The sequence below is a fragment of the Acanthisitta chloris genome, unplaced genomic scaffold (genome assembly GCF_000695815.1).
Source record: "Acanthisitta chloris isolate BGI_N310 unplaced genomic scaffold, ASM69581v1 scaffold2542, whole genome shotgun sequence".
NCBI classification, from domain to species: Eukaryota; Metazoa; Chordata; class Aves; order Passeriformes; family Acanthisittidae; genus Acanthisitta; species Acanthisitta chloris.
The window spans coordinates 13,548-30,047 of NW_008659696.1; the positions used below are offsets into that span (position 1 = coordinate 13,548).

Consider the following 16,500-nt stretch of genomic DNA (forward strand, 5'->3'; position numbering starts at 1 on the left):
TATGTTAGAGTACAAGAATTAGAGACCACTCTGTTTCTGAATGGGAGAAGCCACATGGCCACTTATCTCCCCTGAATTCATTTGGTTCACTGTGGCTTTGCCGAGTTCTGTGTATTCAAATCATTGCACGAGGCAGCAGTTCATGTGTTAAGCAAAGTGAATTAAGTTACCAGGGATGATAAGAAACTTTGGTTTAAATAATCCATTTTAATCTTTGTTTGTCTATCAACAGTTGTTTTCCCTAAGGAAAAAGAATGTGCAACCCACAGTTAGTTTCCTTTCTGGATTTTCTTTGTCAGTGAGGAAGATACAATGTTTATCTCTTTATATTTTTATGTGTATATATACACATCCCACATTGTTCAAAATTGGTAAATGTTTCAGAAGTTAAATGATTCATTTATCATGTTGCAGAATAATGCCAGAACTTAGCAATCTTTATATTTGCAAGATACTGATTTCTATTTAATGACTTAAATTTGGAAAATGCGTTTAAAATTAAAATGCTCCAAACCAGAATCTTAAGGTTGTAAAATCAATCACTGCTTTAAATGGAAAACATGGTCCTAAGAAATTTGCCTTTTTACTGTCTGTGAATTCTTTAATGACACAGTAGTAGTTTCTTAAAACAAAAAGCAAATAACACTGTTCATTATTATCTCTTCTTTAAGGTTTTAAAACAGTGATCTTGTTGCATCCAAACTAAGTTCTAGTCATGGGTTAGAGTGCATACAATTCTGACTTGGAGTCATTTTCTCAACAAAGCTAATCATGGATGTGAAGCACATAAATGATCTGAAATGGAACTGCAATAGAAAAGATTTGGTTGCTAGAAGCTCATCCAGACTTCAGTAAATTATCTTCTTAGTGTCTTCCTTGAGTTATTTCCTAGTGTCTTCAATAACATGTTTACAGACAGTCTTAGAATATTATTTACTTAATAAAGAATTTCTTAGATTCGAGTAAGGTTAGTTTGCAGCTTGGGTTGTCAGAAGTTAAACCTCCATTTAAATATGCTCCTTTAAAGAGAAATAATTTAAATAACAATTAAAATTACATATCATTTATTTTTTAAAAATGAAACTCTGCATTCAGGCAGATGCTAGATATAAGTAGTGAAACCTTTTGAAGTTCATGAATGCAGCAGATCTTGATAAATATAAATCTTTCATGGCAATCATGATGGACTTTTTTTTCTTTATTTTGTAATTAAAAAGCTCATCACAGTGCCCATTCAGAAGGACTCTAGTCATTTGTTTCCCTCTTTGTATGAGAGTCTCTTTTACTAGTTCTTGACTTTTATGTAAACATAAACTTTTGATAAGACAAACAGATACTATTTTATTTTCAAAAAGCCAAAAACAGTAAACATTTTGACCTTTTCTATAAGACAGCTATTATGGAATAATATCTAGCCTGCAGTAAGTTAGAAGCTCTTGATTTTTATATGTTCCATTGTTATGTTCTGTGCAAACCTTTTAGACTAAGTTTACTTTCTTTCAAATGTATCTTGTACAATTATTTTCTTTTGAAGTAGAGACTAATACAAAATGTGCATATTTAATAAGTTTACAGTTTAAGTTTACCTTTTATCTGTGGAGGATTTGTCGCAGAGAATCCATTTTTAATTTTTTGAACTAGCAGTACTGGGAAGAAAGGATTGTGTGAATCTGTGGGCACAGAATAGATGAGGCTGAGTAACAAATTCAGTATGCAGAAAGCATAAACAGGGAATTTAGACTTTGAGTTGTTTTTTATTTACTCAACATGCTATTAAGCACTTTTGGATGGATACCATTTCTGCAAGCAAACCAGGCAGTGTGTTTTTATTGAGGTGTGTCCAAAATCAGTGTTCTGCTGTGGATGAGGTGTTTGCTTTGCAGGTGGATCTCCCAGTTAACCCCACTTAGCTAAGCCGTGGTTTGACTGATGGAACAGTCCTGGGGCATGTGAACATCATCCTGCCTGATGAAGTTCAACTGCATGATGTATTCCAGGAGCACACTGGACATTCAACCCTCTTCCCCCACCCGTAAAAAATATTGACCAAAACCAACTCCTTCATATATATAGTGTGAAGGTCAAGTTCTTAGTACAGATGGTGCTGTGTCTGTAAACTTAGTTGGAGGCTTTTCAGTGACTTTGGTGAGCTTTGGGTAAGACTCAAGTCCATCCTAATTAATTGGTAATGACTAAGCTGTAATGACGTGGAGGACACCAGCTCATAACATCACCAACTGCTGCCTGGGTGAGTTGTAGGACAGAGATGCTGAATAGCCCTTCCCCTGGCCAGCCCTAAAGTGCTGGCTGTCTGTATGCATGCTCTGCTGCTAATTACTCTTATTTGTTAATTAAAAGAATGAAGATAACTACATCTTCAATGTGTTTCACAGCTGCTGATATAGAAAAGGTAGAAGTGATTTAGCAAGTTGGTTTTTTTTCCTAAAGCAAGTATTGCAGGATTATTTGAAAAATTATATATTTTTATTGCTATTGTTTACTATTGTTATTTCAAGAAGGTTTGAGAAGTATTTTGGAAAAGTGTGTAATTCTACTTGTTAGAAAATGACAAAATATGGACCCCTAATTTCTGTTATCTCTGATCTGGCAAAGGTTTCTTCTTTGGCTTTGGCTAAATCACTTAGATCTGTAAATGGGGATCATATTTTGTTACCTCCTGCAAATGCTGAGTGGATAGATGAGTATTTTTTAAATGTTTTTATGGATATGGTATTGCAGTATTACATAAGTGTTAAGATTGGGGGATTTACTGTTTGGTGTAGGCATAATACAAATATTTATGAGCTGATTTCTTGACAATTTAAAAATACAGGAGTCTCATAGTGAAACAAGAAATGCTGGGTTTGCAAATATTATGAAATCTGGTAGTTCCAGAGGTTTCATATCATACAGCCAATGAAGAATTTTTAAGCAAACATTATGTCTAGTGTTCTTAGCATTTACCAATAATAGTTTTGTCTTCATACTTCTTAATGCACTGCTTTGACACTTTTACCTAATGTTACCTTAAATTGCATTCATTTTTACAATTGCCGTGGCTCTCAAGAGGTTAATTTGCAGTCAGAAGCCACGTGGATTTTGTGTTGAACACAGTTAAAGAAACTGAGGGTACCCCTGGCAAACAAAGATTGTTTTGTGCCATAACCAAACCTTGTGCATGAAATTGTTTTTGTTTAGGAAAATATCTGACACTATACTACAGGCTAATAAACTGATGTGAAAATTTCTCAATTTACACCACTTGACAAGTGCTAAAAGAAAAGCATCTTTAATTTTAATGTGTTATTAGGACCTTTTTAGAGAGATTGTACAAGTTATTAACAAGGTCCTCTGAGACAGGAGACGGGTAATTAACAAGACCTACAGAAAGAGAGTTTAGGTAATTAACAAGATCTTAGGCACTGGACACAGAGAGACAAATAGTCCAATATTTAAAGCTGACAGGTTGTTACTAGTCTGATCATAATTCCAGATCTGGGAAACTGAATTGATAGGTGTTTGGGAGCTTTCTACTAAACCTTATGTATTTATGAAATACATACACATACACAAACAATAGAAGTGTGTATCTTTATATATATATATATATGTATGTATACATATCTACACAGAGGCATTAAAAAACCCTTTTTAAGTACCACTTCCATCACCTAAGCATTGTCAGACTTCAGAGAAAAGAAGATAAAGCTTGTACCTACATACTGATTACACTTTATCTCAAGTTCTGGCTCTAAGTATGTCACATTCTAAGCAATGTGGAAGATGGAACAGGGGAGAGAGAAAGAAACTTTTATCTTACTAGGATTCACTGTAACAATTATAAACAATGCCCATATTTATAACACTAGTCACTGGTCAATTGGAGCATAAATTAGGAAAATATTACTTAATTTTTTTCTGTGTTCTCTTACTGCTCCAGCCTGTTGTTAAATTTGCAGCTCATAAAGAAAAAAACACCAACCCAACCCTTAAACTCTTCTGCATCTTTCTGCTTTGTCTGTCATTTCTGGATATGGTTATTTTCTTCAGCCTCTCTCCCCTGTACTCTCACCACACATGACTGTCAGAGCTGCCTACCTCTCCAGTGTCACCTATTCCAAACAAATCAGGAGCTGCAGTTTCATTTTTCCCAGTGGATGCAAAGTTTGAAATAAGCAATGTCTCTGCATTTTGTTATGCTCATTATTAGATTTGTTAAAAACCGAGTGAGGTGCCATGAAAACATGAGGCTCTTGATAACAGTGATGTGTTTGGATCATATTAAGTTGTGAAGTCTGAAGAACAGCTGATGCCTGTTACATTTCAACAAACAATAACACTTTCAGATGTGTGATGATCAGCTAGTTAAAGAAGCTTTTGCAAAATGATGGTGTTACTGTGCCTAGGTTACCTCTCGGCAGGTGCCTGTGTCTAGTCAACTGCAGCTGTAAAGTAAAACCTGTTAGCTTAAACCACACTGAAGGTAAGTTATTAGTGCAGTAACTTCAATATCATCAAAGACAAGTGATTGTTCAGTGGTTTCAGTCTTGCATAGTTGTATCTCCATTGGAATGAACCACAGCAGTCGCCTGATCAGAGCAAAGAGTTGTAATGAGTCTATATTTCCTTGCCAAATAGGTCATCCAGTAAACAGTACAACTCACTATTTCTAGTTTCCACATGCCTTTTTCAGAAATGTTGATCTCTGATGAGTTTATTGCTGTGCTTGCTAGAGTAGTAAACTCTGTTCTGACATTTTAGCATATTTGTTAGTCAAAAAATGACACCAGGTGAACTGTGCTATTTTCAGAATTTTGTTTCCTGTCACTGTTAGCATGTCTTATTTTAAGAACAATGTACTTTTGCATTGCCTTTCTTGAAATGAATGGATTTTTTTTTTCAGTTCTCTGCTGAAATTTGACTAGACATTAGTCAACTGTGATCTATGGTCCAGGTAGAATATTGATGGACTATGACAGTTCTTTAATTGTACTGTGGGCTGTTAATATGTGTTAATTCAGCCTGGTAAAGCTGTCAGTAGAGCATTATTTCAACAAAAGAAGTACATTGCTGGTACGTGAGAGGTAAAGGGAAATCACAAAACAAACAGAGGTCACTGAGGGATTCCTAGTCTGTCCTGCCAGGACTGTTCTCATCCCATTTAGAAAATTCACTGCATGTGATGAGCTACTAATGAAATCTTTCGCAAAGCAATGATCACAGCATTTGGGACATTACTAAGGTGGGCTGGAACAATCAATTCTGAGAAAGATATTGTAGAAACAGTATTAATCTTGACTTTTGCAGACTCTTCACCAGAAATCACTTACACCTAATTAGTTGATGGTTGTAGGAATACTGTTGCAAAAGTTCATCCTGCTGGCTGCATGACAAGATTTTTTTCAAGCTTTCACTGTCTGTTGGTGCACATTAGGGCATGTGAAATCTTTTTTGAGAGGATGCATGAGGCATATTATCATTCCCAAGGGAACATGCACTGCCTGTTCTATTTTATTTTTAAAAAGAATAATTGAATAGTTATATCCAGTTTATTAATGCAGAAGCTATGTAAAAGTGAACTTTTTTCTGTTTCATTGTAAGAACTAAGAATTAGTTCTATTTTTTGAATCACGCAAAAACGTATCTGGAAGTTTCAGTATAAAATTTTACTTTAGGGTTGTTTGATTTTATTTTTTCTTTGGTTGACTTTCAGATCTCTAATAATGGGGTCTTCTAGTGGAGATGCTGGCACAACTGTTAGTATAACAGTTCTTTAGTGGTCTCCTGAGAATAAAACTTCATTAGCTTTTGTAGCCATAGCACAACTGCCTAGTAAAAGAAGGAATATTTATAAGCTTGAAAATATTAACTTTTTATGTAAAACTGTTGTTGTTTGTTTCCCAGAAACTTTCTTTACAATTCAGTTGAGTATACTGAATCATTTGATTTTAGAATATCTTGTAAGTCCTGAATAGCAAATTTTTAGAAGTAATGTATCCAGCAGTGTGCAAGTACAAGTGCCATTGTTTTAAAATACTTGTAGGGATGATACTTGGATGGAGAAGTCTAGCACTGTGGTAGAGCTCATGCTTGCAGCCCTCTGTGCCTCCACTTCACTTGGTGTGTCTCCAGCAGCATCAGACACCTCAGATTTGGTCACCAGCCTGTTGTGTCCATGTCTGTTTATGTATATGTTTATGTTTATGTATATGTGTTTATGCATAAAGCCAAACTGTTGTTCAAAGTGAAGGTGTTTATGCATAAAGCCAAACTGTTGTTAAATTCTTGGAGTGGTTTGAACTGTAAGTTTCTGTGTTTCTATATAGTTGCATTGTTGTATTTCTGCTGCACTAAATTTGAAATACAGGTGAGCCAGAAGAGGAAAAGCTGCTTCCCTGAAGTGCTTGTTGTTTAGGAGCATTTTCAAGCACTGTGTTCTGAGGCTGTAACTTCTTTATCTCATGGAACCTTCTGCCATCTCTAAAGGGCTCCACAAATTGGAGCAGTGCACTCAGGAACAGACCATTTCCAAAGTCTGTGTGAAGAATAAGTTTGAGAACAAATCATAGGCAAGAAAAGTGTGGCTTACATGCAGAGTTCAGATTTTTTTGTCCATTTTCAAAGTCTGGCTTACATGCAGAATTCAGGGGGTTTTGATCCAATTTCAAAGTGTGGCTTACAAACAGAGTTCAGTTTTTTGGTCTATTAACTCTTGGCATAAGACTTTATAGTAATATTAAGAAAATGGAGTGATAGCAACAAAAACTTGTACTCTTTTTATGTCCTCCTGGGGTTACACAAGCTCCAGAAAACCATGGAACATGGCTTGACAGCAGAACAATTTATATAGTGAAGTGTCTTAAGTGATGTTCCCCAGAATCTAATTGCAAAATAAATGGTAATATGCTTATTCTGTACTTGCTTAGCTGCCAGACATGACAGTCATTCCTTCTCAGAGTATAAAGTGAGGACTGATTGCCAGGCACAGCAGGCTAATAATATTCTATGAAAAGCTAAGTTTCTGAATTTCATTAACTGTATCTGACTTTTGGGTTTTTTCTAGTGCATTGGCAGTAATGTAAATGGCATCCTAATATTTCACGGTTTTGATATGTGTTGTGAGAATCCAAAGAAAAATGCATCAGCACTGTAGTAAGAATCAGTCCAAAGACTGAGAAGTAGGAATAGGAATAATATTTCAGCTGGAGAATGAATATGGTAGAGCTTTGCTAATTACCTGTACACAGATATGTTAAAGGAAAAAATCCTGAAAGCTCACACTGAGCTTACTGGTATAATGGATATTTTACAGAATGTTAACTTAGCATGGATTTCAATACTTTGAATAGTAGTGATTAATGTAAATATCCTAATTTTAATTTCTAATAGTATACAGTACAATGATCATATAACTAATATGAATAGCAAAAGATAAGTAAAAAGCTTTTGCTCCTTCAGAAAATATTCTTTCCATGGAGCATAATTTAGGAGTCTGATTCCCATTCATTATGTTGTCAGAGTAAATGATTCAGGCACTAAAATGTTTAAATCAGTTATAGGAAAGATTTTATAAAGATTGTTTTAATCTCTAGGCATTCAGAAGCTAAATATTTAAGCAGCTACTAGACCTAATGTTTGAATTTTTAACTACCATTAAACTTCAAAAGACAAAATTACAAGCTGCAGTCATAAACTTGAGCTTGTGATACAACCTGAACTCAACTCCACTGTGTTGGGAGTTTCTATACAAACTTTAAATTATCAACATGCAATGTAAGTATTTAGTTACCATAAAAAATAGGTGTTATTAAAAAAAACACTAAAGTTTCATGTAGTTCTGATGAAATGCATTTAAATAGGGAAAATAAGAATAAAGTACAAAATGATATGCTTGCTATGATATTATGAAACAATAATCCAAACCACTCTACAGAACCAGCACTGCAGTATGTCTGTCTCCATTGCTAACTTATATTATTTTTATTTCACATAGCTTTCTGCCCTCATGAACATGGTGATAAAAAAGGGTTCTAGTTTCAGATGAGCTAAAACTGAAATCCAAGCTAATAAAACCCTAGAAATTCAAATTTACTATTCAGGAAAAAATGTTAAGAAATAGTTATATCCAAAGCAATAAAATAATGGATATTATGTAATTTGATAAGAATATCTGTAGGAAAATAATGGAATTTCCAGATGAGTGAAATGGGAAAATGTGCTAGATTGGAGAAGTCTATTCTATCCATAGGGGTAGGGACAATGTAGGAGTTGGGTAGTTTGCCATTTGCTTGGTCAGCATTACCTCCATGATCCTCCTGCAGCTGATTTTTAATCTGTGCTGGTGTGATTTACCTCCCTTTTTCTAGCTCCTAACTGTCTTGGAGGTGATCCAAGTGAATCAAAGTTTATTACTTATGAGAGACAAACTGTTAAAAATCATTATGGGACCTGGGACGTTACCTCGAGGCACACGGGACTGCACAGTGATGGAGAGGAGGTGTTTCTTGCCCTCTCTATATAAGTGGAAGAGGTAGAAAAGGACTTGATTACTGGAGAGGGACTCTTTGTTAGGAACTGTAGTGATAGGACAAGGAGTAATGGGTATAAATTGAAAGATTAGATATTACAAAGAAATTCTTTACTATGAGGGTGGTGAGACACTGGCACAGGTTGCGCAGGGAGGTTGTAGTTGCCCCAACCCTGGTGGTGTTCAAAGCCAGGCCAGGTTGGCCCTTGAGCAACCGGCTCTGGTGGGAGTTGTCCCTTCCCAGTGGCAGCAGAGGTTGGGACTAGATGATCTTTAAGGTCCATTCCAACCCCTTAGCATTCTATGACTGATTCCTTGAGATGATGGATACAGGATACAGGAGCTAGAAGGCAGATGAGCTCTATTCAGTGAGCTGGAAGAGGAATAGTCTAGCCAGTTTGTGTAGGTTGGAAGGTCTGTCCAGTGAGGAGATGTTAGATTCATCTAACAACACCTGAGAGGTACACACGGGGTTAAAGATGATGAGCCAGAGAAACCCAGTTTAACTGTGCTTCTCAGAATGAGTTGGCAAAAAGTCCACTTGTTTGAAGAGAAACTTCTTTTTACTTGTAAACCAAGTAAATTTAGTTTGGGCATAATCGAGAAACAATAATTATAGAATCCCACCATGCCACGTTTTTACAATCAGTGTTCACAGTAAGTTACACTCAAAGAAACCCCAAAAATCTTAAAAAAGATACTTTTTCCCAAGCTGTGAACATGTGAACTTCTTCCATAGCAAAAGTTCCCTGCCAATTTATCAAACCCTGGGGACAAAACCAGAGATGGGACTATAGCACTATCACTATGAACTGTGACTGTAACACAGAAGAAAACAAAGTTATTTTTTATAATTGCTTAGATCAATGATTTCTGAATGCTCTTAGGAAGTCAAGATAATCAATGCTCAAAGGAAGCTTGTGATGGTTGTACAGCATGTGGGCTGTAGTCCTTGAGGCATGTTTTCTGTAATTACTGCCAGAAATCAAGTGAGATGGTAACTTTAGGGGTGTGTTATTGGGATGAAATTTAAAACAAAAAATACATGCTCTCATGAATTTCAGTACACCAAGCAGACAACTCCCCCAGCTGTAGGCATTCATAATTTTACAGTGTTCTCTTTTGAGGTATCCCATGGTCCTCAGACAGTGAAATATGGGTACAGTGCTGGGAACCTGCATCTGCTCATTCTCACCTCGGGCTGGAAGCACTGGCAGGAAACCCTGCAGAGCTCAACAAGCTTCCCCCTTACTTTACAGACACTTTGACTTAAAGTTATATGCAATCTCAGCACCTGTTTCTTCCTTGAGAAGCAGTACATTTTCCACATATCTCTAAAATATGAGTAAGAGTCTTCATGGGGTTTGGGTTTTTATAGGGGAATATTTTAATGGTTTTTCATTTTTTGCAAGTGTATTCAAATTTCTTCATGTAAAATTCGCAGATGTGCTCTTTTGTAATTGCAGTCCTGATGTCTGCAATGTTACAGAAATGAGGACAGGTTTTTTACTGCTTAAAAAAAAAAAAGTCCATATTGCCAGTGATTTATATTTCTAATTTTCAAACATAGCTTTCCACAGTCAGAACTGCTGCTATGAAAAGGAGTCCTAGAACGTATTTCACAGGAACCATAAAGTCATTCAAGGCAATGAAAAGATCTTGCTTTTTTAACCTCTCAAAAAGTCACTCAGTTGAGCAGTCAGGCTGTATTATTCTATATCTTGTCTAACATGAGGAAACAGCCCCAAAAGAAAGATATCCCAAATTAACACCACACTTTGTTAAATAGAGACATTCTTGGTTTTCACCAAGCTAATTCGATGCAGTTCAGTTAACTCATTTATTTTGTACTCGGATCACGAAAGGCAACCATGAATGAAGCGAGTTCATCATGTGTTTGACACATCAGTGTGAAACTCAAAGGCAGGCTGGGAGGGAGGGTTCCTGCCTTTAGCTTTCCAGACAATGCCCGATGAAAGAGGCCCCTCAGTCAGAGCTGCTCTCCAGCGAGCGAGGCAGAGTGCTGTGGATCTCTGTTACAGACAGGTATAATGGGAATTAGCCACATCTCGGTTCGTCAGACCCCTCTGGATTTCTAGTTGTGACTGTTCTTGTGATCCAGTCTCTGTCTAATATCCTCAGCCCAGCAATAGTTCATGGGACTTCTCTGTGAGTGAAGGACCTGCTGCTTTGGAACAAGTGAAAAATAATGTATAGAATAAAAGAAATTGTAATATATACCCAAAATTATTTACAGACAAAAAGATCTTGTTTTATATTTTACATAATTTGGCCCTTCCATATTTACACCATGAAATATATGGCTTATAAATGCAGACAACAAAGAGTGATGAACAGTCACAAAATACATGTTCTTTATAGAATCATAGAATCAGTCTGGTTTTATAGAATCATAGAATCACTCTGGTTGGAAGAGACCTCAAGGATCATCAGGTCCAACCCTACCATGGTCACTAGACCATGGCACTAAGTGCCACATCCAGTCTCAGCTTGAAAACCTCCAGGGATGGTGAATCCACCACCTCCCTGGGCAGCACATTCCAATGTCTGAGCACTCTCTCTGTAAAAAATCTCTTCCTAATATCCAACCTAAACCTCCTCTGGCAGAGCTTGAGTCTGTGCCCTCTTGTCCTACTGCTAGTTAAGCTATCTTTTAAAAAGTGTAGATATATTTCTGTCACTCTCAGGAAACAAACAACCAGCACATGCAGTCTAACAAGATGATCAGTTCTGTGATGTGAAAAAATGATGTCTGCTATGATGCTACCAAGTAAAGAGTATTTGCAAACCATATCCAAATTCTGAACACATTTTCAGGTAATGTTTTCTCTCCAAACACAAGCAGCAAGTAGGTAAGAACATAGAAATGCTGATTTTTGAAGATACTTGGCAACGATTACACCAACCTCAGAGACCAGTGAAAAGTTTCTTAAGCCTGACACTTAGACAGTGGCTGCTTCTATCAGTACCAACAACATCATGAAATAGCTTGGCTGTTTGGATATGTAGGATGATCATTGGGTTATAAAAGAATAGATTTTTTTACTCAGTTTTAAGTGTGAAATAAGTGTTGCTGACAGAAGATGGATTTTCAGCTCTGACTTAAGCTGGTGATCTCACTGAAATTTTCTCCTCTAGGAGCTGCCATGAAAGCTGGGAATATTTGTGAGTCTGCAGCGTTTGGTTGTTTTTTAACAGTCCCATCCCAGGGACCTGTTTCTAGGATATTTCATTTAAAGTATCACTTTGAGCTTAGAAGCTGGAGCTAAATCGAGAGATAAGAGGAGAGCTGAGGAAGCCCAATCCATAATAGCCTTTCTAGCATTTCTTAATTATTTTTTCAAATTTTATGATGAGTATGACAAGTACCAAAAGAATCTGAATAAAGAATATATTAAAATTTCCTTTAATTTAAAATATTTTATTTTCCTAGATTCAGCAAATCAAGAAAACCAATCATAGTATTTTGTAGCTCTATACCTAATTCACTTCTGTCTTATAGTAGATGTTTTGGTCAAATGATTGTGCACTCCTAATACTTGTTTGGATTTTTTCCCCACAGTTTTAATATGAATCCTTCTGGCATTGAGGATCTCAGGAAAAAAACGGTGAGTTTTGAGGTGTTATGGAAAGCCATCAATAAATGCCAATTGGTGCTTGACACAGTATAAGTTTTTATTCTTTTTTAACCTCTTACACGGAAATGTTATGTTTAGGGGTTACAGCAGAGTGGCAGATAATGGTTGGACTCCATGATCTTAGAGGTCTCCTCCAACCTTGATGATTCTATTATTCAAAATGCTCTGGAGTCTAAAAGTACCAAGAATAAAATGTGTACTCAGAGAAGAGCAAAAAAAAAATCCACATATCGCCTAGGCAGTGTCTTTGTTTGAAGGAAAATGTGGTTGTACTAGAATTTGTTCTGTGAATAGATGAAATCTTTAAAAGTGGGTTTGTTTTCAATCTTTAAATATAGAAAACAAGTTTCACAAGCAAATATGACTTTGTACTGTTTGTTTTTTCGCTGGTTTATGTAAATGACTTGTAATAACATTTGATGTTATTGTAAATGCCCAAGTTTTTATAATGTAAGTAACTGGTGGGAGATGTCAGAGCATTTGAAGGCTGCCTTTGATCAGATAGTAAACTGAATTCTACCAGGCAGTTACTTAATCTCTGACAAAAAGCAACATCAAAAAATTGATTTAACTTAGCAGCTATTGTCTGTAAAGTAACCATAATTACAGTTTCTGTGTGCTTGCAAATGCACTACTGCAAATCATGTAATTTATTGCTGGTAAAAGCATCGGTTTAATTCTTTTAAGAAATAAGATGTGAATTGTTTTATTTAAAGGATTTAAAGGTGATAAAAGAAATCCTTGAAGATTTTTCTTTTGGAATACCGGCTATCCTAAATGTCAGTTGTAGGATTATGAGGTGGTGCTCATTTAATACTGAATACAAATTAGGTGGTGAAGAAACTATATCTCAACCATAGTCTTGAATGAAACCATTTGATTATTATTTTTTTAAATTATTCAAGATTACATTCTAAGGTTTTTGAAGTAATTTATTATTAGGTTCTGCAATAATAGCCCTCACCAGGTTGCTACATTTCTTCCTCGTGCATATTATTTAGTAATTATGTTTTTATGTCTCCTCCTCTGATGCCAACACCTGTCTCTGAAAGCAATGTTTAAATGGGAGCAGGAGCCAGTTGAAAGGGCAGCATGAGCTCTTTAAGGCCTAATTAAGCACTGAAAGGAAGATGAAGTAAGCAGGACAAAAGATGTGAAAGTAGCTTACATGATATTCCCAGAGCAGAATTCCTCATTAGAACAATAGAGAGATGATCAGAGATTGCCAGGCCTTCATTTTATCTAATGCCATTTCCTTGGCTGTCACTGTGTACCCCAATAGGATTTTGTACCTGAGACAATTGTTATTTGCAGAGCTTGTTGTTTAGAACCTTTTTTTCTTAATAACCCATTATAAGATTGATATTTTGCCTTTAAATTGTGGTATCTCTTTCTGTAAAGACACAGGTGTTCCTTATATGTTTAAATATCACCTCTTGGCTCGAACTGAACATGTAAAATCTTCTTAATTTTAACAACATTTATTTCTAAGTACTAACATACTTTAACTAGAATTTTCTTGCATAGTTAATGCGATAGGTTATTCCACCCCAAAGATGTATATGGAGCATGTGTATGATAAAACATCTTCAAAGCATATGTATTACACAGTTTTTCTGTAAACTTTATAGAATAACTAAAGACATAATTGCATCTTAATTCCCGTTCTTTTGCCAAATGGGAAAATTAGGCAAACCCTATAGTTCAGACATGTCAGTGTTAGTGATGTCTTTTCCAATGTGTACAAATATTTAGTGCCATAAAGAGGAAATTTTACTTCCTTCTTGTAGAAGAAAATGTGCTGAAAATATGGCCACAAGGTGAAGTTATTTTCTCTTCTCTACCCATTGGAAGTCAATTACTAACCCATTTACAAATTTCATCAGATTGGCCATTTTGATAAAGTGAGAGTTATTGATTACTTGCAATCCTGTAACTTGGTAACTTTAAAATGCGGAACACACATACATAAACGTGACACTGAGTGCCTCAAATGTAGTGAGAAACCCTTAAAAGCACATATTTCTGAGAGCTGCTATCAGAACACAAATGATGGAGAGAGGCTGGTCAGTCACACTTCAGCCTGTTTGTGGGGCATCATTCCTTTTAATGAGGCTCATTTGAAAACTTGGGCCAGCTGCATGTTTTAATGGTTCGACATATGCCAATCTGCAAGTGTGGAGCTGTATGGAAAGAACAGGAATGAACATGACTTTATTATCTGGTGTGCTTCTTATCTGTGCAGGCTTTACAGTTTTTAATGGCACATTTCTGCTGTAAACAGAAGGTATGTTGTGTTCTGCACTGTTAGAGGTGCAGGATTTGTTAGGTTCTCTACATGTCTTCATTTCTGAGTGAGATAAATCTTACTGCTTAGCAGTGTCAGACTGCTAATACTTCTATAAACCAACTCTCACAGTCTTTCAGTTATACATTTTCTAATTTTGCGTTGTCTGGTTACTTAAGGTCACAGCTAGTTCCTGACACAGAGTAAGGCATTCAAGTTTATGGTGTTTTGGATCACGTGTTGCCCTTTGTTAAGATGACTGATTTGTCCATCTCTACTAATACCTGCACTTACTGAGTCCATAAATCATTACAGAAACAATTCTGTTTTCCCTGCTGCTTAATTCTGGGCCCCTTCTGCTTTAAAGCAGACGAGCAGGGAAGCAAGATCTTTTATAAGTACACATTTCTGCTCTGGTGCAAATAAGATGCAGCCTTTTACCTTCACCTAAAATTTAAAATTGAGAGTTTTATTATATGATTCAGGAGCCTGGAGAACCACTGATGATTAAAAGTAGAATACAGGAGACAGATGAGGGCTGGTGTCATTTAGAGCTAAGTTAATGTTCTGCTGTGATGCACTCCAAAGTGGAGGACTCAGTGAAGTTACAGTCGGACTTGAATTCTCAGGTTTGTTCTCTTGTTCTTCTATAACTAAAGTTACACATAGTTGGTTTCCCAAAATAGACCTGCCAACTGTTCTTGTGGTTACTGCTGGTATGGTCATTGGCTGTGTGTACCTCTCACTGAGAAGAAAATCTTTTTCTGATATGACAGTGAGGGCAACTGATGTCAAATTGGTCATCCTGTCTCCAGTTGTCTGCTCCAGTGGGGAGATTGAAGGGAAAAGCTCTAGGACAAATGGAGGTGTGTTTGAAAGAAGTTGCTTCTGTCCTGAGAAAGATGTGAAAAGCAATAGCCCATCGACTTGTTGAGAGCACTGAGCTATTTAACAAAATCTGTTTTTCTAAACTCCTCTGTAGGAAGGAAACCCTTTCGACGCCACTGCAGGATACCGTAACCTTACCTATGAAGAGGTTTTGCAGGAGCTGGTGAAACACAAAGAGCAGCTTAAGAAGAAGGACACCCATATTCGTGAACTTGAGGATTACATTGATAATCTCCTGGTACGAGTCATGGAAGAAACACCCAGTATTCTGCGAGTGCCATATGAACCTTCGAGAAAAGCTGGAAAATTCTCCAAGACTTGAGATAGTGGTACTTGGTGGTACTGTCTGCTGAACACATCTGTGGAAGTAAATCACACTTAAATATTCTGACTTCTCTTCATTCCTTTTCTCCTAAGAAATTCCGGGAACCAGGGGAGGACAGGACAATGGTGTGGGGTTTTTCATTTGCTTTTTTACTCCAAACACTAGCAGGGACTGCCAAAAGTAATATTCTGTTAGATTACCAATGTAACTTTTTTTTTCTTTCCTTTTTGAGAACACCTTTAGGTACAGAATACTTAAAATGGAGTTAATAATACACATGAAATATGTCCATGCAGTTTATATAATAGCTTAATGTTCACCATGTGGCAGTTTCAGCTGGGAAGCCTGTGCTGTTATGAATGTTTTCTTGAATGATCACTGGTGTAAGGCAGATATATCAATTCTTCTATTACAGCATGCCATCAAGACCACTGTTTTCAGGCCAGTGTAGTACTCTACTAAGCCTGAGTGTGGTTTGTTGCAATGGAATGTACTTCTACACGTCTTAGAGGAAAACAGTCGTGCAGAATCTTTGCAGAGTAAGTGCTGTATTCTATACCATGTGCTTTTTGTGCAAACCCTGTGCCATTTCTGTAATGGCACATGCTGGAATCAGTCATTTGACACTTAAATGCTGAGTTTTGTGTATAACGAGTGAACTTTGGTACTGAGCTCATGACACAAGGTTGTTTTGAGGATCTTTTTGTATGAAGTTACTGCATGCCTTTTAATGTGTTAAAGTACTTTGACCAGTGTTAATAGAGTCAGAGGTAGGACTGGAGAAAAGTATGGAATAAAGGTACAAGTACTTTGT

General features: G+C 36.5%; 1 protein-coding gene across 1 annotated transcript in view; it reads left to right on the plus strand.

The window, feature by feature from the left end:
• RAB11FIP2 (RAB11 family interacting protein 2 (class I)) overlaps positions 1–15,858 on the plus strand; it is a gene marked incomplete at its 5' end in the record, with an annotated part of 29,400 nt that extends 13,542 nt beyond the window's left edge. Inside the window, 2 exons of the mRNA XM_009069478.1 lie at positions 12,111–12,156; positions 15,456–15,858. Of these exons, the coding sequence (XP_009067726.1) occupies positions 12,111–12,156; positions 15,456–15,683 (274 nt within the window). The remainder of the gene's footprint in view (positions 1–12,110; positions 12,157–15,455) is intronic.
• Positions 15,859–16,500: the final 642 nt, after the last annotated feature.